The sequence below is a fragment of the Durio zibethinus genome, chromosome 18, assembly GCF_047325235.1.
Source record: "Durio zibethinus cultivar Kanyao isolate XHJ-2024 chromosome 18, ASM4732523v1, whole genome shotgun sequence".
Classification (NCBI taxonomy): Eukaryota; Viridiplantae; Streptophyta; class Magnoliopsida; order Malvales; family Malvaceae; genus Durio; species Durio zibethinus.
Genome location: NC_143179.1, coordinates 10,349,510 through 10,372,104, shown reverse-complemented (window position 1 = coordinate 10,372,104; position 22,595 = coordinate 10,349,510). Strand labels below are relative to the sequence as shown.

General features: G+C 34.7%; 1 protein-coding gene across 3 annotated transcripts; it reads left to right on the top strand.

The window, feature by feature from the left end:
• The first annotated feature begins 78 nt into the window (after window positions 1-78).
• LOC111299468 (CLP protease regulatory subunit CLPX3, mitochondrial-like) lies at window positions 79-21,587 on the top strand. 3 transcript variants are annotated; one of them, XM_022894673.2, is made up of 15 exons: window positions 79-1,145; window positions 1,236-1,297; window positions 1,435-1,521; window positions 1,607-1,686; window positions 2,138-2,188; window positions 6,791-6,865; window positions 6,996-7,073; window positions 7,946-8,002; window positions 11,089-11,159; window positions 11,254-11,353; window positions 11,531-11,635; window positions 19,965-20,027; window positions 20,138-20,260; window positions 20,380-20,538; window positions 20,832-21,273. In XM_022894673.2, the coding sequence occupies exons 1-15, from the start codon at window positions 943-945 to the stop codon at window positions 20,904-20,906; spliced, it is 1,389 nt and encodes a 462-aa protein (XP_022750408.2). In that variant the 5' UTR covers window positions 79-942; the 3' UTR covers window positions 20,907-21,273. The 3 variants fall into 3 exon arrangements, with proteins under 3 accessions (XP_022750408.2, XP_022750406.2, XP_022750407.2); XM_022894671.2 differs by having other exon boundaries at window positions 90-1,145; window positions 1,430-1,521; XM_022894672.2 differs by lacking the exon at window positions 20,832-21,273 and adding an exon at window positions 21,315-21,587 and having other exon boundaries at window positions 229-1,145; window positions 1,430-1,521.
• Window positions 21,588-22,595: the final 1,008 nt, after the last annotated feature.

Genomic DNA, 22,595 nt, shown 5'->3' with positions numbered 1-22,595 from the left:
AAACTTTTTCCCATACAATAACATTACGGTAAATATACTTTTCCATTAGTTATTTTTTTCTTGGTATGTGGATCTGTCAAAGATTAATTGGCAAGAAAGAAAAAAGAAAAAGGAAAACACAAACTAACTTCCTTTTATCACTCTCGCAAGCTCCTCTGTAAAGTAATGGATGTAATTGGTATCGCTGGTCGCTGGTGGTGGTGGTGTTCCCGGCAATCCGCAATTCTCTCCTCATCTCTTGTCTCTTCTTCTACTTAATTTATTAGAATTATAAATACACTTACTTCTAGTAAGTAAATAAATTCCTTGAGAAGACAAACCAAATGCTGGAGAGAGAGACAGATTATTATTATTATTAAATCTAAATCTAAAAAATGTCTGGGGTGTGGCGGAGATGGAGGAAGCTGGTAACGATGGAGCAGTCCTTGAGGAATTTGAGTTACTTGGGTTGGCGTTGCCATTGGAGGAGGGATTCAGAAGGAATAGGAATTGGAATGCAAGAGCGGTACTCAAGTGGGGCAGGAGGAGGAGGCGACAATCACAAAACTAAAAACAAAAATGATACTACTACTAACAAAAGCAAAAGAAAAAGCACTCCCACTCCCATTCGAAAGCTCAGAGCGGAGATCAATTGCCCTCGCTGCTCCAACCACAATTATTTCAATTTCAATCTTCCGCATCCTCATGGTGATGATGAATCAGATTCATCTGACAATTCCACCAGCAGCAAATTTATTCCCGTGAACTTCTGCCCCACTTGCAGAACCGCCTATCACTTTCGCACCCACCGCATATACCCTCTTCAGGGCACCTTCCTGGAGATTAAATCCAATTCCAAAACTGCTTCTCCTTCTCCTCCTCGCAACAGCCTTAGAGTATCCTTTTGGGACAATCTTAGATCCGAGAATTGGCAGCCAACGCCACCTCCACCTCCTCCTGGGAATGGCCTCGCTGTGCATACTCCGCCTGGCCCGCCCTTTGCACCCGGAGTTAATGTCATACGGGCTGCCAGGCCCAAGGAAGGCCATACTCATGGTAATGGCACATGGTTGGGCGGGGCCAATTTGGGGAAGGATTTGCCTACGCCCAGGGAGATTTGCAAGGGCCTTGACAAGTTCGTTATCGGCCAGCACAGTGCAAAGAAGGTGTGTGATTTTTAGTATCAAATTTATAAATACATATATAAAATCCAATCCAAATCCAAATCCTCACATTGCTATAAATCATTATTGCAGGTGCTGTCGGTCGCCGTTTATAACCACTACAAAAGAATATATCATGCCTCCTTGGAGAAGGGGTTAGTTAGTTTCCATATTCATTCTGAATTTTTCATCTAATTTTGGTTATTTTAGGTTAATTGTATGGCATTGCGTATACTGATATACAACATAGTGGTAGATAAAACTGAGGTAACAGATTTGAATGCTAGGTCAGGAGGAGCAAGTTTAGAAGCAATTGATGATGTCGACAATGTGGAGTTAGAGAAAAGCAATGTGCTCTTGGTCGGACCAACTGGCTCTGGTATACAGTCTTCACTATTCCTAGTTGGATGCATAAAATTACATTGTTGGATTCCCTTCTTATATATGTACATATCCTACAACAGGAAAGACTTTATTGGCAAAAACTCTGGCTCGCTTTGTCAATGTTCCTTTTGTCATTGCTGATGCAACAACTTTGACGCAGGCAAGTCCATAGCCCCTATTAATCTATGAAAATCTTGTAAAATACATATTTCTGGATCATGTGAAACCTGTTGACCTTGAGCTATGTAAGGGAAGGTAGCTTTCTCCCGTCCCTTATACGGCACCCTCTTCCCCGAGACCAATATATTCATAGATTACTATGTACAAATTATCATGGTAGCAACTTTCAACATTCAAGCTTGTGCTTGTTGAAGTATTTTAGCTGATGATTTGAAGATATCTTCCTAGCCAAAATAAAATCTTATCATGGAAACGTAGGTACTACTTCTATAATTGATGCCTTTTGCTGAACGGTCTGAGGTCCTATAATTTACTATTACTTTTATGCTTTTTGGCCTTTATGATTAACCATATCCCCCACTTTTCTTAGCTAAACATTTTTCTTATTTTTTGGCTGTCCCATTTAATGAGGCAATTCTTCCTTTTTGCAGGCTGGTTATGTTGGTGAGGATGTTGAATCGATATTGTACAAACTTCTCACGGTATTAACTTCATTCTTTGTGTCATTGGACTTATAGGCAGATTCTTGTTATCATCTCATTTGTTATGAATCATATTGTTATAGTAATTAGTTATAGGAAGACAAACTTCTGATTCCAGGCATCTCTCTTCCTGACGAATGTGGCTGCAATACCTCAATTTCATAGGAGGTCTTCTAGTGCTTATTTGCACAGTTCGTATAAACTGTTATTATTAATGATTGGTTTTGTTTAAATCATTTAAACCTTGCTAGTATCATGCATTTAGGTGCATAATATGCTTGTTTCATTATTGTGTACCATGATAAAGGGGTGGATTTCCCTACAATATTCTGTAATTATCTTTCGATGATGTCTGGTCAAGATTGTTGATTCATGCTCTCAAGGATGTGCTAGAATGTCTTAAGAAAAGAAACTTGGTGGGCGGTGGAAATATGCTAATTGAGGGATTAAGGTGTGCAAATCAGGCTAACTGTCCAACTTCTCTTTTATGAAGTGTCTATCTACTTTAATGTGTTTTGTTCAGTCATGTTGCATAGGATTGTGTGCAATATTAATTGCAGATTCGTTGTTGCAGTAAAGTCGCATACGACCATCCCATTCAATCTTCAAATCCTCTAGAACAATCTTCAACCATACCAGCTCACAAATTTTTTGTACATTTCTCAAAACCCTGCCTCAATGTTAGATCTCACTACCACATTTTGTTTCTTACTTCTCCAAGTCACGATATTGTCACCAAGGAAGGTGCAATATCCAGAGGTTGATCTCCTGTTAATCACGGATCCAGCATAGTCAGTATCTGTGTATGCTTCAAGGACTAACCTTCTACCTCTTTTAAACAAAATGCATTTCCCTAGAGTCCCTTTAAGGTATTTTAGCACTCATTAACAGCTTGCAAGTGTATTTCTTTTGGACTGTGCATGAATTGACTAATTACAATGACGGCATAGGCTATGTCTGGCCGTGTGTGAGAAAGACAAAATAAGCCTCACTACCGGCCTTTGGTGCATTTCCCTAATCACAGCAGTATCTCCTTTTGCCTCTCCAAGCTTGTGATTAGGATCAATCGGTGTGCTTGCAGGTCTACAAACCAGTTTCCAATTTCTTAAGGTCTATAACATATTTTTGCTGGGGGATAAAGATTCCCTGCCTTGAATGTGCTACCTTGATCCCTAGGAAGTATTTCAGCCTTCCTAACTGTTTTATATTGAACTCCTTTGACAGAAGTTGCCTTAAAACTTGTCTCTCCTTTTCATCATTCCCTGAGTCTGAGTGTTTGATGAATAGCATGTGGTCTCCTTGGCTCTCTCTGTATCCCATAGCTATCTTCACTTTTGCAAACCTTCCAAACCACAGTCTGGAATTGTTTAAGTCCATACAGAGCTTTCCTCAGTTTACACACTTTATTGGTAGCTAGATTGCCTCCAAATCCAGGTAGGATCTCCATATAGATTTCTTCTTCTAGATCTCTATGCAGGAAAGCTTTCTTAAGACCAAATTGTTGCAAATGCCAATTATAATTGGCAGCCAAGGACAATAGAACTCTCATAGCGTTCATCTTAGCAACATGAGCTACAGTTTCTTGATAATCCACAATATATGTGTCTGAGCGTACCCTTTAGCCACCAACCTCGCCTTATACCTCTTTGGTTACCCATTTGCTTTGTACTTTACAGTAAAAACCCATTTGCATCCCACGGGCCTAAATCCACTAAATTCCAAGTTTTATTCTTCTGTATGGCCTCCATATCCAAATTCATTGCTTGTTTCCAATTTTCATTAGATAGCGCCTTGGACAAAGTGGTTAGAATGAAAATGGTGTTTAAAAGCTTTTATGTGATGATGAGAATTTCTCAAGCTACACAGCGTGAAAGTGGATATTGTGGATGTTTAATACATTCCCTGGTTCCCTTCCAAATGGCAATAGGCAGATCTTGGTCTAGTTTGCTACTTGTATAAAATTTAGGTTAGGTTTGTAGATTAGGGTTAGTTACTTTTACCTCATTTCTAGAGTTGGGATCAGATTTTCAAACTTGTATAGGTTCAGCAATTGAAGCTTTCTTCCTTGAATACACTTGAGCGTACCTTGTATTATCAAGAGCATCACTATCCCCAGCCACGGGGTTCACTATTTGGACTGTCAATGTTTGATAAAGGCACATGTTCAATAGAAGGCACAAGTTACATGGGTTCGACAGAAGAAGGCATGTACAAGTAGGGATTGGATTTTAATGATGATGAGGATGAGGGAAGATCGGGCATAAAGAAGTTTTTTTCCTTATCTTCCATGATTGTATTCTGCCCTTGAAGACAGGTGGGTTGAAATATGACTCAATTTCACGAAAGGTGACATCTGCAGAGGCATAAAATTTCCTTGAAGAAGGATGATAGCACTTGTACCCTTTTTGGGTTGATGAATAACTGACAAAGATACATTTGATTGCTCTTGGATCTAACCTTCTCTTATTTTGACTATGAACATGGACGGATGACACTCACCCAAATATCTTGGGGATGAGATGATATATGGTATTCATGCCAGGATAGAGTTGAGAGAACATTTCCATAGGACTCTTGAAACCTAAAACCCTATTTATAAGATGTGCAGCTGAAAGAACTACTTCTCCCCAGTAGGACTTAGGCACTTTTTTTGAAACAGGAATGCTCGGATTGTATGAAGTAGGTGGCCATTTTTCCTCTCTGCCTTTCCATTTTGTTGTGGAGTGCTCACTCAGGACTTGATTGATTGAAATAGTCTTTTGCTTTGTCTGACTTTAATTTTTTGATTGACACCAAACTGGTTTTTGACCACGTTATGAAAATTAGGTAGAACAACATTCACATCAGATTTGTGTTAAAGCAGAAAAAATCTAGAGACTCTAGTGCAATCATCAATAAATGAAATGAACCACCAAGCCCCAGAGATATTAAGAGCTGTAGAGGAACCCCATATATCACAATGGATTAAGAAAAACAAGAGAGAACTTCTTTTATTGCTCATTGGAAAAGTTGCCTGTTTGTGCTTTGCAAGTTCGCACACATTACAATGGAAGCTTTCGACATCTACTCGTTTAAACAGAAAGGGAAACATGACCCTAAGAGTTCTAGATGATGGATGACCAAGTCTATGATGATAAAGCTAGATCTTGTCTTTATTGGAAGAAGAATTCTTAGAAAGGAATGAGAAGGGTGATTTGCACTTTGATAATGCTTGGACCACTTGATGTTTGAAGGTAATAGTCTCCGTCCTTCTCTTTAGCATGTCTAGTCATCTTCCCTGAGCCCTGGTCCTGAAATACTTAGTGAATAGAGTGAAAAATTACATTGTAGCATAAATCTTCGTTAAGCTTATGTACAGACACAAGACTCGTGGACAACTTGGGGACATAAAAAACATTTTTATGGAAAAATGAGGAATTAATTTTGATATCCCCATGACCTGCCACAGTGATCAATGAACCAGCTGCAGTGACAATCTTTCTAGTGCTAGGATAGGGGTGTATGTACTAAAATTTTGGGATGACCTAGTCATGTGATTTATGGCTCTTGAGTCAATGACCCATGAGTTCTCAAAGGTTCCATTTGTGATATTTAACCCAAGAGAAAATAGAAACTCACCTGAATGTGCCAAAGAACATGTACCTGAGGGTCTTTCATAATAAGGTTCTCAGCTTTTCTATCTATCTGCGTTGAAGTTTTGTTGTTCTTGGTTCTTCCTTCATTTGATTGGGTGGTGATCAAGCGTGCCTGCTCATGGTACCTTTGTTGCCCTCCTTTGTATTCCCATTCTTTACTTGAAGCAGGAGGTTTTCCATTGAGTTTCTAGCTTCGTTCTTTGGCATGTCTCAATTTCTTACAGTATGTACACAAGTTGTTCCAGTTATCATGATTCAGAGCTTTGGACAGGTTTACTATTCTAGTCTCACTGATTTGTTGTGGCTTGGGATATGAAACTTTGTTGTTGTTATTGTTGTTGTTGTTGCTACTGCCACCACTCACAGCCATTGCTGAACTGTCTATGACTTGAGAGGCTCGGACATCATGCCCCTTCTGCTTTCTTCTGCTCTTATCATGGAAATGACCTCATTTAATGTTAGCAGATCCTCTTTTCCCAAAATTCGGACTCTAATTTGATTGAATTCAGCTTTGAGATCCTCTAGAAAATCCTAAACACAATCCTTCTCAATGAAGTTCTTCAAGATTATTATCTTCACTACACTTCATCTCTATGCAGCGGTAGTGATCCATCTCTTTCCATAGGTTTTTCAGGAGGCTAGCATATTCTATGGCTGACTTTTTCGCTTGCTTAGTGGCTGAGGTATAGATTTTTATCTCATAGACTTGTGCTGTGTCTTTGGCCTTGGAGTAAGTTTGTTGGATTGCCTCCCAGATGTCTCTGGCAGTCACCAATAACATGCATGTGTCGCTGATTTCTGGTTTCATGGACATATATATATATATATATATATTTAATTTTTACTTATTTATTCATCTATGTAGTTAATTTTTATTTCGCGCACGTATATATGTTATATAAATATATAGGTTATGTTTTCATATGTCAGCAGTCATATATATATTTGATTTTAGATGTACATGTAGGTCGCCGAGTTCAATGTACAGTCTGCTCAACAAGGAATGGTTTACATTGATGAAGTTGACAAGATAACTAAGAAGGTTCTGCAATTATTTAGCACTCTTTTACCCTTTCTTTTTAAATAGAGCAACTCAAATTGTTGGTTTGGTGGTTTAATCTAGGATTTATTTTGGACCTAAAATATTCTTAAATGTCGAAGTACTTTTGCAGGCTGAGAGCTTAAACATTAGCAGAGATGTTTCAGGGGAGGGTGTTCAGCAAGCATTGTTGAAAATGTTGGAAGGAACTGTGAGTTCATTGGTTGCAGACTACTATGTCATTTATTAGTTTATACATGTTATGTGCTGCCATCATGTTTCTTATTTTTAATTTGAGAATGCTTGTGCCAGAAATTTTTTTCTGGCTCACTTTTAGTAACTTTTATAATTACCAATATCCATAGAATGCCCTTCCAACAAAAGTACTTAAGTGGTTGTCCGGGTTCTGAGGTTCTCTCCAATATTCATTGTTAGCTAGTTTAAGAATTATCTAGGGTTTGAGTGAACAACTGGGGATACTGGTTATACTTCTAATTTCTGAGCTATATGCAGAGAAAGAGGAGCCATATTTTTCTGAAAACAAAATATCAGGTGAATGATATCCTTTTGAGCTAGTCTATCAGCTGATGTATAACGGTTTTACTTTTGTGTACTGTGGCAGGCTTAATTAAGAATCGTGTTTAGAAGAGGTTTAATCTGGAGAAGAAATTGTTTGAAATAAAGCCAAAATAAGTGAATCTCTGAGAGGATAATAAAATCAACTATTGCTTTCAAACTTTATTTATAGCAGACTAATGTAGATGTCAGGAACTGTAACTTATTAAATCCTATCACTTTTGGAAATCCTATAAGCCTAAATTCATATTGATTTTGTATAAAAATCTACTTCCACTTGAGAACCTTTCATTGCATCAACTTATTAGTCTATGGAAGAATTTGTTTTATGAATGAAATGTGTATATGGAAGTCACATTTGGGTTGTAACATGATATAATCTACAAAAATGTCAAATATTTGTTGCTTTGCCTCTTTCTTCCTACCTAGTTTGCCTTCAACCTATTTTAGGTTTCCAGCAGTATCCTTTCTAGCTACCTCACAGTTGATAAATATTTCTTTGGCCAGATTGTAAATGTTCCTGAAAAGGGAGCAAGAAAGCATCCTCGGGGTGACAATATACAGGTATTCTTTTGATTTATTATCTCATTCACAAATGAGCCCATATGATGAATATATCTATGTTGTATATCTACAACCTATTGTTTGCTTTTCATGTCAGCAACTGTATGGTATTTTCTCTGCTGTATTGGAGTGACTTTCAGCATATAATGGCCTAAATTTCTTTTAGGGTTTTTCTTATGCATTTTGGATGGTTCCTTTCCTTGATAATGCATTTAACTTTAAGCCCTTGAAAAATTAAATCTCGTAACATTATTTCAAGCAGTCAATGCCCAAAGGAAAGCTATATGCTTCAAAATCTTTATAGCACTATCAAGTGTTTTTTTTTTCTCTTGACATAAAAACAAATTAAATTCATAGTGCAGATATCCTTGTTTTGGCTATTGTTGTAAAATTCTTCAAGTTTCTTGCAAGGAATTGAGTCTTTGAAAATGGTAAGAGCTCCACAATATGTCCTCCACAAGCCTGAATGATATGTTTAAAAGAACAGACGTTTTTCAAGTTTTCTTACACTTAACACCAAAAACATCTAATTTTGAAAATGTTTATATCAAGGTAAAAGTTAGTTGGAATGTGTTAGGTTTTTTACTGGAACTGAATCCAGCATGAAATTAAAAGAATAGATAGATTATGTGGCACAAGAAAAATATTTAACACGATGTGACACCCTTTTTGCCTATGTCCACTGATGAAAGTGAACAACTACTATACTTATTATAAAGAAATTAGAAGGGTACGAAAACCAAAGCCCAAAATAATCTATGTTTTCATTTCCATAACCTAAACCATGTAACTTGGTGTTTGTCCTCTCCTATCTCTACAGACCTGTGAAACCCTTATAAAAACTTATATATCTAATAACTCCTAATGGTTGAGACTCTTTCCATGTTTATAGAGCCATGTGCTTAGTACAAGTATTCTTGATGACTAATAATATTTGTCTTGTCCATCATATGCCCTTAACCACCAAATATATTTTGAACTAACAAATTTTTTATACAAGAATTGCAATAATCCCGCTTTGATTCAAACTCCATCAAGTCAGCTGTTTGTAGATTCTGACAAACAGAATCATTGACCTTGAAGAAATGCCATATAATCATTCTTGAACTCATATATGTCTTGACTCTACTAAATTCAAATAAGACGGTCAATGTCCACATGAAACTACCATTGACTTTGGAGAGGAATTAATTTTATATACAAAAAGGATTTTGGACAGGAACCCCTGCACCTCCTTTCTTCTTTCTTCTACGCCTAAAGATGCAGCATTAAAATGTTCTTTCTTAATTAAATTTCCCAATTAGATAAAGCATCCACTCTCCTTGAGAATCACCTAGCTATGTGCAAATTTTGTGGCTTAAAAATAATATATTGAATTTGGATAGGAACCTTGCTTCTCCTTTCTTCTTTCTTTTAAACTTAAAGATAAATCATTAGAATTTTCTTTCTTCAATGAATCTCCCCCTTAAGACAAAGAATTCACACTGCTTTATAACCACCTAGCTATGTGCAACTTTTGTAGCTTAGGAATATCATATTCCATATGATTTCAAGGCATGTCATATCACTTGAATTTTTTACCTGTGAATTTGTAAAATATCTGAGTATAATATGACAAGAAGATTGCCAAGTATTATACTGCTAGAAGAGATGTTTTTAAACTAGTGATGAGATCTTTGAGGTATTTGGTGTGCTGTTCTTTTCCCCCATCTTAATTGAATATCTGCACCTTGCCTAAGTTTTCATGTTATGTTGAGATTTTTGAAAACTGTCATCTCCAGAATCAAAATTTATTGAAGCATCAATAGGTCAATTGAGGATTGATCTACCTACAATTTAAATCTTGTTGCAGTGATGCTCTGATCGTGTATCCTTCAATCTCAAAGATACAACCCGCTGCAGCAAATCCCCTTCCAAACCATTAATTTTGATACAAATTGTTGGCATTTTAAGCAGCTCATACAATATCAATCAATAAAAAAATAAATTGCTCACACATAAAATAATTGATTATGAACACGTGTTGAATATCGAATATTGTTCAATATGGTTTTGTTTATTTCATGGATGATAGAAAATCCATTGTGAATTTGAAATAGTGGAGAATTTACAAAAGTTCAAAGCATTGAAACATGTGCCTTGAAATTATCCTTATTTCCATGCTCTTTAGTGTCAAAACCTATTGGATAAATCTTATTCCGTATAACTCTTTGTAAACTGTTTTCTTCAGTCCTCATACATCTTTGCAATCCTTCCTAAAAATTCATCTCTCCATAATTCCTGATAAATGAAGGCCCTCTTTTTATTTATAGAATTGTGTGCATATGCACTAAAAATCTTTTACCTTAAAGAATTCTCCTGTATGAAGAATATTTGCTGTGCAGTTAATCACCTTGTAAATTCTTAACAATAGAATTTAAATAGAATATAAGTATTTTTTTTTTTTTAAATTTAAGAGTTTCGATAAATTTGACTCAAAATTTTCCAACAGATTTTGTCTAGTTTTGTGTTCTACCTCTTAAAATCCAAAATGTTTTTCATCCCTACTCCAAGTAAACAAATTCCTTTTTAAAAAAAAAAAAAAAGAAAAAGAGAATTTCATATAACATAAGGGAAAATTATACTTGTTAACCTTTTCATAGGAAAATTTTAGGTATGAAATGTGATTATTATGTTTTCTGGATTTTGCATGAAAACTTATACAGTTTTGTAAGTAGTTTATAAGAAACAAAAACAAAAAGATGGTGGCAACTACATCTGAAATTGCTTTTGTTGGCATTTTTGTGTTCTTCTGTTGTCCACTTTAGCTTTTTGTTTAGGTTTCTTTTTCTTGCTGTTTTTGAAGATATGTTCATGAATTATGTGTCTATAAAAATGTCTATGAAATACGTGCACTACAACTATTGTTTACCTTTTCCACTCTTTTGAATTTTAAAGTATGTCATTTTATTTTTCATTTGGTATTTTCTTTCTTGAAAAGATTTCAGTTTGAATTGAGGAATATCTGGTTTCATTTTAGACCAACTATTATTTTAGAATAGTTAATTGTTGCTACTACTCTTAAATGCTATGTAAATAATCTGCAGATAGATACAAAAGACATCCTTTTCATTTGTGGTGGAGCATTTGTTGATCTTGACAAAACAATTTCAGAGAGGTAAAGCCATATCAATACCTTACCATAAAAAATTCTCTGTGAAATGTTATTTGTTCATTTTTGAGTGAGTATAATTACCTGGTGGTGTAACCAGACGACAAGATTCTTCAATTGGTTTTGGAGCTCCTGTTCGTGCTAATATGAGGGCCACAGGTGTAACCAATGCTGCTGTGGCATCGTCTTTGCTTGAATCGGTGAGAATAAAGACTGTTAGAAGTTACTAATAAATTTTATTACCTACTTTCTTTCTAATAATAAGACAACCTAAATAAATGTAATATGATTTATGTATTGAACTGCTCTCCCTATAAAGGACAGCCATTACTAAAGTTTTCACTGATATGAACCTGTAAGTTACATTTGCGTTTCAGGTTGAGAGTTCAGATCTTATTGCATATGGCCTCATACCAGAGTTTATAGGACGCTTTCCAATATTAGTGAGCTTGTCAGCTTTAACTGAGGATCAACTTGTGAAGGTAACATTTCATCAATTTTTTCCTTTGGTGTACATATGTGCGGGCGTGTGCACTTGTTTTCCTGTTACTCAGTTTAGTCTTTTTAGGTATCTGGTAGGGACCATTGTGCTAGCTCTAAGCATTAAATTGTTGTTATGTTCTTCTTTGATTGTTTATTGAAAGATAATGAAAATGGTAAAATGCAATGTATGAATCATTCATGATAAGGAAATGCAAGGCACTTCAAATATCAGGAATTGATTCGTTAGATTTTCTACCACTTGAAAACCTAAGGGAAGTATGATATACATGATTGGATCATGTGCATTATTGGCCTAGGATCACTGTTACACAAAAGTGTTTTTCTCCAATTAGAAGGAATAGAACATGTAAGGGGTAGACCAAAGTTACTTGGTAAAAGTCATAAAAAGGATTTCACGTTGCTTTAAATCTTTGGAGGATATAGCCCTGAACTAAGGGGAATGGAGAAAATGGATTCCTTTAGTGGAACCCAACTGGTTTGGGATTACACCTTAGTTGAGTTAAGATTTAATTATTGAAAATTATTGAAGTTTAAAGCATGAAAAAGGTGGTCTTTGTGCTTCAGTCTTTGCTTGAATTCCCTCCTGTTATGCAAGATGCCTTTTCATTTAATGCAGCAAAAACTATTACTTACACTTGTAATTCTTGAGTGAAGATCAAGGATACGTTTTCATTTGCACGGTAGGGGGGAGGGGTATTATGATTTATATGGTAGCTGGAACAGGCAATTTTTACCCACATGTTGTAGTCTTCTGCAAATAAAGGAACATGCTGGTATTAAATCTTGTACTAAATTTATTTTTTAAAATTTCAACTTAAATATTTGACATCATTATTTTCCTATAATTATTTGATTTTGTAAGTGATATAAAGTAATATTATCAGTATATATTGTAGAATATTGTGCATCTATGTGAATCTTATTTTTCAAAATTTCCTCAAAAAAAAGTGATTCATTAGTTGAGAAAATTACATACGTCATAAAACAATTTACTAAATTATGTTTCTTTTTTGAGGAATTTATCTAAATAATGTTAATCATATAGGCCAATCATAGTCATTTAAGTCTTGTTTGGTTGATAAGACAAATTCTTTAAATCAATTATTTCCTAAGAGAAAATATTTTTATCAAGAATATTCCTCATCATATATGTATTATATTAGAAACTAATAAAACTATTCTAATAAAATATTAAAGAAGCCTTTGTTTCATAAAAAGATAAAAAAAATCCTAGAAGCCTTACTATTATTTTTTTTTTTAACTTTATACACACAACTTAAATTGGTTTAAACGTACTAAATGTCTCAAACTCAATAACATGTGACAACTTTCTAACATCACTTAAAGAGTTTAAAAACTTCATTGGCAGCGTATAGGCTAATAATCCACAACATAATACATCCAAGGTGCTATTTGATAAAATGGAAAAATTAAACACTTAAAAATTAAGCACTGAATTGTTACCATTTAGAATTTTTGGTTTTTTACCGAAAATTAAATATTGAATGCATATTTTGTTAAATTTTTAATAAGTAGTTTACATTAATAAAATTTTAAAAAGAAAAGAATATAAGGTTTAAATGACAAAATTTTCCTTAAATAAGAATGATTGAATTCATTAAGTTGCTTTTAATTACTTTAGATTTTCATCACTTTTTCATTGTAAATTTTTTTATTTAAGTGGTTTTCAAAACAAATTATCAAACACATTGAAAATTTTCAATAATTTATCAAACACACCTATAGTCCTCTTTGACTTTAAAAAATAGCTAAAATACTAAAAAAATAATTTCTCAAATTTCTCAAGTAAGCCCTTATCTTTCTATTGTACCAAATTGATCCCATATAGTATTATTTTTGTTTGATTAATCCTTTAAAATGGTACTCTATGGCAGTAGCATGGGCTTCCATAGCATTTTGACTTAGTGTTTTTAAAATCCTTTTTCCCCTATATTTGCCATGTAGATGTTGATGTGGTAAAGAAAATGATCAATTTGATGTAACATGAATTAAGTATTTTGACAGTTTTCATACTAAAGAAAGGCTTTAAACAAAAATATTGTTTTAAGGGCTTAATTAGATAAAAATAGTACTTTAAGGGTTTAATTAGGTGCAATACTACAAGGATACTTTTTAGTATTTTAGCCCTGAAAGAACCATAATTGTTGTGTTGGAAGTGAGACAAAATAAGCCAAGAGACTTGGATAAGTAAAACTCAATATAAGAGTGGGGCTAGCCTAGAAAAACTTAGAATAAAAAATTCCATAAAAAAAGGGTGCATCTGTTAGAGGGAAGCACTGTTTTATGAACAGTGCAAGGATCCAAATTTAATTTAGTAGTATTCTATAATTTGATTTGCTTCAACTATAGTTGTGGTAGATGTTTTTTAGTGTACTATATTACTATTAGTTTATAGTTTTAGACTAAAATACTAAAAAGTCTCCTATACCTTTTCAAATTTCTCAAATAAGCCCTTATCTTTCTATTGTATCCAATCAATTAAAGTATTGCTTTTGTTTAATCAAGCTCTTATTTTGGATGGAAACCACTAAAATTTGTTAGACAAATAGGGGTTTAACTAGACGAAAATAGTACTCTATGTTAAGGGTTTAATTGGGTACTATAAAAGTAAAAGGGGCTTATCTATGAAATTTGAAGACGTACAAGGGTTTTTTTAGTATTTTAGCCTTAGTTTTACCATTGTGTGGTGGCATATTGCTCACCAATATGCATTCATATTACTCATTGATTATACCACCTTTTCATAGATATATTAACTTAATATTTTTGTGTTGTTAAATTATTTGAAGTGTCTAAAGCATTATTTTGGACTCTTTACAAAACTAGCCTACACACCATGTGCGGCTGAAAATACTTTGTCACTAAGAAAATGAACAAAATGGAAAAAGAAAAGAGGAAGGAGATGAATAGAAAATTATTAAATCTTCTTTCCATTATTCAATGTAAAGGAAAGCAGTTGAGAGAAAGTGGTAACAAAAAGACAATCTCGTAACAAGTGAATTTTAATTGAATAGGAGCCTAGAGGAAAGGAGAATAAATGGAAAATCGGATTACCGAATTAGACAAGATCACTTTCAAAACATTTAAAATGAGAGGCCAAGCTCCTTTGCAAAGCCACTGATTTCTCCATTACCTTGCTCTTTTTCTCTTTCAAACCATCACTCACTATCATTTCCTCTCTTATCTTCTCTGATCTAAGCTTAAATCAAAATTATTTGAGCTAAGTAGTCATGGATAAAAAGGCACCCAAGCCAACCTTACTTCTCTCCCTTTATGCTATTTCTTTGGTGATCACAAAATTTCGAGTCAAAATGATGCCACCACTAACCCACTTAATCAGAAGCAGTGTTATCCTCTCTCTCTCTCTCTCTCTCTCTCTCTCTCTTTTGTTTTGAATTTCAAGTGCTGATAGCCATGTCCAAGAAGTGTCTGAATAAAAAGTTTTATTTATTTTTTGTCAATTGGTAAGGTTGCTGCTATGTGACCTGGTGGTCATAGGTTCGAGTTGTGGAAACAGCCTCTTGCAAAAATGCAAGGAAAGATTACGTACAATAGACCCTTCCTTGGGCCCCGTCCATAGCGGGAGCTTTATGCACTAGGCTGTCTTTTTTTTTTTTTGTATGAGCATCTGATATGAATGGACACATTGATACACAAGGTTGAGGCGTATTGTGCTTCATAGATAACCAAAAAGTCAATGAGATCTTCATTAGGCAACTCCTTAATAAACTACTCTTTGCTTGGACCAACACAAGTTCAGTTTCCAAATTTTTGAGTCCACCTTTTAGACACACCAAACCTCTTCAGTTTCAAAACCTTTTTGTAATTATTCAGGCAAATGATCATGTTGCACCTCTTTCCCACCTTTGATTTTACAGTGGCATTATTCTTTTTCGCCTCAAGGATGTCAACAACTAGTGGGGCTGTTTCTTTTGTTCTTAAAACCTTTTGAATCACCTTTCTCTACTTCCTAAAAGTTACTTTGCAAAAAATTCGAAGAGCATTAATCAGATCATGAAGCCATATTTTTTTGTATCAATAGTTTCTCCTCGTTGGATATATATATATTGAGGTAAAGATACTTATTAGAAGTTGAAGAAGGAAGATTCTGACCTTCGTTTTTATCTTTCAAGTGAAGCAACTCATCACAAATACGTATCTCAAAATATAAGATTTCACTACTGATCTTAGAAATTAACCTTTAGATACCTCAAAATTAGAATAAGCAGGGCGAACTTAGCAAGGGAAAAGTTTGGGAGTATTTCACCTATAATTCCTTTTATTGAAATATTGCAATTATCCAATTATAATAAAGAATTATTTAAGGGTCAACCACTTATACGTGTGGGCTTCGTACAAAATTTTGATGGATCTTACACAATTCATTGTGATTGGTTGTTAATTGTAGTGTAATAATTGTTGTTGATAATGTTAGAATTAAGGTTTTGGAGAACAACTTGCTTATCCCTTGGATTAGCCTTTCATTACATAGATAATACTAAGGAAAGAGAATTAATTACAAATTATACATTATTGCTCCCTCCTAAACTATCTCCCATGGAATATTCCCATAATACTCCAACTCACACACTCACATGCATGCATTAACACTCCCCCTCAAGCTCGAGCATATATATCAGTCATGCTTAGCTTGTTATATATGTAGTCAACTCGAACTTTTGGAAGTGATTTTGTAAGAATACCGGCTAGTTGTTTCCCTGTGCATGTATGCTTCGATAATATTGTTCCACTCTGCAACTTTTCCCTGATGAAATGACAATCAACTTATATATGTGTGGTTCTTTCATGAAATACTGGATTGGTAGCAATATGAATTGCTGCCTGATTATCATACCATAGCTTTGTAGGAGTCTGAATCGAAAGCCCAATTTCATCTAAGAATTGAACCATCCACAATAACTCTGTTGTAGCCAAAGCCATGGCTCTATACTCTTTTTCTGCGCTAGACCTAGCAACTACTTGCTACTTCTTGCTCTTCCAGGACACCAGATTACTCCCAGGGAAGATAACATAACTAGATGTAGACTTCCTATCTATGTGAGAGCCTGCCCAATTTGCATAGGCTTGAATACTCCCTTCACTAGTAGAACTGTAGAGTATCCCCTTTCCAGGATTTCTTGACAAATATTGGAGGTGAGCATTGCTGCCTTCCAGTGAGTATCTTTGGGAGCTGTCAAGAATTGACTAATTCTGTAGAAAAACTCCATTATCACTTCGTAAAATTGTGATAGATTTGCCGAATTGATTTTCTATTTCTACATGATAGGTAATGAAGATAGAGAATAATTCGAAGCGGCTCCACAACAAATACAACCAACAAACTCGTGAATAATCATCAAAAAATTTCACAAAGTATCTATAACCAGATTTTGAAATAATAGGGCAAGGCTGACATGCATCAGCAAAAGGGAACTTTTCTCTTTTATTAAATCGAGCTCTATAGCATGCTCTATGCAGTTTGGCAAACTTGCACGATTCACAATCAAAACTAAAAATCGATAAATGGGGACACATAGCTCATAAAGTTGACATGGATGGATGACCAAAACGACAATAAGACTTATAAGTTGATGAGAATTCTCCTGAGTATGCCATTAGTCCAGGCTATATCTTCTGTATGTCTTTAAGCACATAAAGACCTTCAATCCTTCCCCTCCTAATAGTCTATTTCGTCAATACATCCTGAAAAACACAATAAGTAGGAAAAAATGAGACACTACAATTCAAATTTCTTGTAATCTGATTGACTGAAAGTAAGTTAAAAGGAGATGGGGGGACATGCAGCACAGAATGTAAAGGTAATGTAGATATAGGTCGAGCCTTGCCACTTACCACAATATCTATAGATTTTCCATCAACAACCTAAACAGACTGTTTCCTTGTTATAGGGGTATATGAATAAAGAGTACTTGTAGTACTTGTTACGTGATCCGAAGCTCCTGAATCAATCACCCAAGTTCTGGAGGGGTTAGCCAGGCATGCGGTAGATTTATCTTGTATAAAAGTTACTGTCGGAGAGGAAATCGAAATCTGATTCTGAAGCATCTGAATAAGCCTATCATACTCATCCTGGGATAACTAAACTTCCTTCTCCTCTTGCTGCTGGGTTGAAGCGCAGCTTCAGTCACATATGTAGCTGGTGGGCCAAAATTGCCCAGAAGGTGCAGAGAAACATTCTGTAAGTGTTCCTGCTGTCCACAACGATAGCAGGACTGTGGGTCTTCTCTACCACCTCCACGTATTCTACCTCATCTGCCACGTCCTCCACGTGGTGCTCGCCCTTCATGGTGCGGGGCTACAAATACTGCCCTGTCTTCCTGAGAGGATCATGCTGGGTGACCCTGCGCAGGCACTTATAAGCATTCAGTAGAGAAAGGGGATCTCTGCCTGCTAAAATCTGAGTACTAGCACTGGTGTACTCCTTCATCAATCTTGCTAAGAAAAACACTACAGCTGGAGTCTCTCATTGCTCCTGGTTTGTCTTCAGATTAGTTGACAAGGGCATGAGTTCATTAAATTCGTCATAGACCTCTTCGAACATAGCAAAATATTCCCTTAGGCTCATATCGGACTACTCCATTCTAGTCCATGCCTTGGTAACATTTGAGATCCTCTGCCGATTCTCATAATTTGCATAAACAAATTTTAAAGCATTCCAAAGTTCCTTACTCGTGAGGTATTGATTGAACATCACCTTGACTTGTCGTTCCATCGAGTTGAACAGTTGTCTTAAGTACTCAATTGTTCTTTTGCTCCCACGCTACATACTTCGAGCTTTCCTTTGTTGGTGGCTCACATGTCAAAAACTGAGCCTTTCCAAGACCTCGCAGGGTCACCAATACAGTCTTGCTCCAAGACAAGTAGTTGGAGTCATCAAGTTTCTCATCTGACAAACATGAGCCTGCGATAATCTAATGAGTTATCACCTTCTATGCGGTTACCTCTTTCTTGGCCGTGGCCACAAAATCTTCTTCCTCCAGAACACAACCGGTAATCCTTCAACTGGGGAACACAACTCCTAATTAACTACCAGGAACTTGGTCCCTAGTTCTGCAGCCACGCTCCATACCGGGAAGAACTTGTCTCCCTCAATCTATCATTCACGAAAAGGATGCAACCCCTTCTTTTTACTGCCTTTAAGAATAAGGGGGTGGCCTCCTTTCAACTGATGAGGGACTGCTAAAGAGGAAGGAAAGGCTTTAAATATGCAACTTTAGGGCTGCAAGATCAAAGTCTGCAGTAGCGACGGCTTGGGTGACGGTGCAGTGGCTATCATAGAGGGGTTTGGGGAAAGAGAGAGAGATAGAGAGAGACAGGTGGCAGCAGCTAGGGTTGTGCTGTTGGCTCTGATACCAAGCGAGAATTAAGGTTTTGGAGAACAACTTGCTAATCCCTTAGATTAGCCTTTCATTATATAGACAATACCAAGGAAAGAGAATCAATTACAGATTACCCATTAATGCTCGTAATTAATCCTGCCTAAACCATCTCCTATCGAATATTCCCATAATATTCCAACTCACACAAACACATACACTAACAGATTTGTCAGATGAAGTTTGTAAGGATCTGAAGCACAGGAGTATGGATCCTTTTCATTATTATTATTATTATTTCTAAACAGATTTTGAAACCATCCGCACAAATTCGAAGTTGTTGATGGCTTTGCCTTTGATACCAAACTGATGTAGGATATCTATTTTAAATCTGGATTTATTAAGGAAATATGGAATTTTGAATAAATAAAAGAGAAGAAGAGAAAAGATCCCTAAGCTTCACTAGACTTCCTTAGGAATCACACCTAAGGTTGATTGGTGCAATCTCTCTAAGATTCACCTAGGCTTCCTTAGTATGGTTAATTGCATCAACAAGTCATGCACAATCGCAGTAATAGTAAAAATTTTCTCATAATAATCTATACTCAACAAAAAGAGTACATTGATTTATGTAGACTCCTAACAAGTATGTACTTGGACTCAAAACATGCAAAGTTATCTATAGTCAAAAACTAACAGGATAAGAAAAATCCATACTAAGATCCTAAACTGTAATGCAAAGCTAAAATACCAAATATAACTCTAAATCTTAAAATTTACAAATTCCCAGAATGCAACAAATTAAAAATATAATTTTAAGGATGTTAACTCTTCAATTAGCTTCTGTATCAGTTGATTAAACTGAGCTTCAGAGTGAAACTACTAACAACAGTGAATTAATCTATACTTTTCCTTCTATATTTACTAGTAGAGAAAATTTGTGATACAGGTGCTCACAGAACCAAAAAATGCTCTTGGAAAACAGTACAAGAAGTTATTTAGCATGAACAATGTAAGTTGTCTCTGCCTGTTCAAGTTCTTTCTGTTCTTATGCTTTCTACATGATAAATGTTAATTTGAATTAGATCTCTTATTTTAACATCATCACTTATCTAATTTCAGGTGAAGCTACATTTTACATCTAAAGCATTGAGACTAATTGCTAAAAAGGCAATGGCTAAGAATACTGGTGCCAGGGGTTTAAGAGCTATACTGGAAAGCATTCTTACTGAAGCCATGTATGAGGTATTTGAGGCCCTCAAGTTTTGAGTGAATTTGGATCAAGCATATGACTTTGGCATGGATGTATCCTTATGAAATCAAAAGCTTCATGGTCTGAAGCATCTGACGCTTGTATGTTTCAGATTCCAGATGCAAAGACTGGACACAGTAGAGTAGATGCTGTTGTGGTTGATGAGGAGTCAGTGGGTTCAACAAATATCCCTGGATGTGGAGCAAAGATTCTTCATGGAGATGGTGCTTTGGAGCATTACTTTGCGAAAGCCCAGTTGAAGGATTCCGTGGTATGTTTTAGCATATAGATAAGTCTGTATTTAGTTGGATTTTTGCATCCTATCTACCTCGTTTTATCATATATCAGTATGCTGGGAAGCCACACAACCTTTGCCCAAGATGCTCTCATAGTAGTTTATACGATGTGGGAAAAAGCATCTTTGCCCAAGGGACAAAAATAATTCATATAGAAAGTCCTGACATAATTTGCTGTCGCTGCTTTGGCGTCAAGTCACTTATGAACCAGTTTTTCATTATTAAGACAATATGTGGTAAACACAATTGTGCTTGTACTTGTTTTTAGGAAAACTTTCCATCAGTAGAAGTAAAGCTGCAAGAAGGTGAATCAGAGGTTTCATCAAGAGCGATGAGCTTATAGCATTTTTCCCACAACTATTGCTGTGATGTGCTAAAATATGTGTTATTTGTAAAAACAGCATTCATTGATAGGTGCATTTATCTTCTTGCATAACGACATAGCTTTTGGTTCCATAGTTGAACGGACAAATAGAAGAAAATGAAAATGAGAATAAAAACGTACCATTTTACAAAAAAAAAAGTAGCATCTTGTGTAAAATTTTTAATCCATTAGAGGAAGAGGTGTTAAGTGATCATGGAATCTATACCAATTCCCTGCCTGTAGTACGATCAAGTTTACATTGTAAGTTATTGTAACATTTCCTTCATTGAATATCATGTGTATGTTAAAGTGGAGCTACTATGATATATCATGTGGTTTATCAACATTCAATGTTGTTTATGTGAAAATTGGTTTGTAATGATGTAGGAGTATATCAGTTGTAATGCGACTCAACTGGGAACAGATCAGTAGACTCCAACGTGTTCAGTTAATTTTAGTAAAGGTTTGAAAGTTTCAGCCCCGTCTGCATAACCTATCTTGAAACCTTACAATGCCCAAAACTCGAGTAGTAGCCAATTGTTTAGAGCCATTATCAGTAGTGATGGCAATGGTTCGGGTCAAAGCATATTTTTGCTTGCTCGAATCCGATCCGATTTTATATATATATATATAAAATTTGAATTCGACTTGATTCGATAATTTTTATTTTTTATTTTTATATTTGAATTCAACTCGATTTGACATTGTATAATTGTATTCAATCCAACTCGATTTGAAATTAATAAAATATTTATTTTTTAAATATAAAATATTATTTTTTAATATAAATATAAAATTAAATATATATAAATATATATAAATATGAAATTAAATAAATAATTAAAAAATATTTTTTTATATATCGGGTTAGTTAGGATTGGGTTTATCTAAATCCCGACTTTGACTCCACCTTGAATTTTTTTTTATATAATTCGACTTGACTCAACCTGATACTTGATTTAAAAAAAAAAATTGATCTTAAAAGATTGGATTGTACTGAAACTCGTCGAATTCAAGTTAGATTGCTTTATCTAATTATCAATCTTTGAAAATGTGGTCATATTTGAGGGTGTTAGGGTATCATGAGTTATCTGATAGGTCATAAACGTGATATTATAAATTTTGAAAAAAATATAAAAAATAAAAATGAATTACATTTTGATCACTTAATTTTTAAAAAAATTTTAATTTGATCACTTAATTTTAAAAATTTACAATTTAATCACTAACAAATAAATTTTTTAATTTTTTTAAAAATATGAATAAGCAATTGATGCTGTTAAAAATTTTTTAAAAATAGATAAATATTATCCACTTGCAAAAACTAAAAAAATAATGTTATTTCAAAATTTTGTCATTAAGCTCATCCAAATAAACTCAAATAATTATTTCATAAGTCATAATGTTTGTTAAGGTTATAATTACGATGAAGGTTCATAGTTTTAATTTCATGTAATAAAATATTAAAAAAAATATAGATAACAAAATCAAATAATTTATTACATTAAATACGGTATAAAAAGAAACTAAAAAAATTAATTCGTTTTACTAAATACAGTATAAAAAGAAACTAAAAATAAAATTTGTTTTATAAAATGGATGTTATTGCCAATATCAAAAGGTAAAATATCATGAAAAATAATTTTAGAATTAATATCATATTAGGTG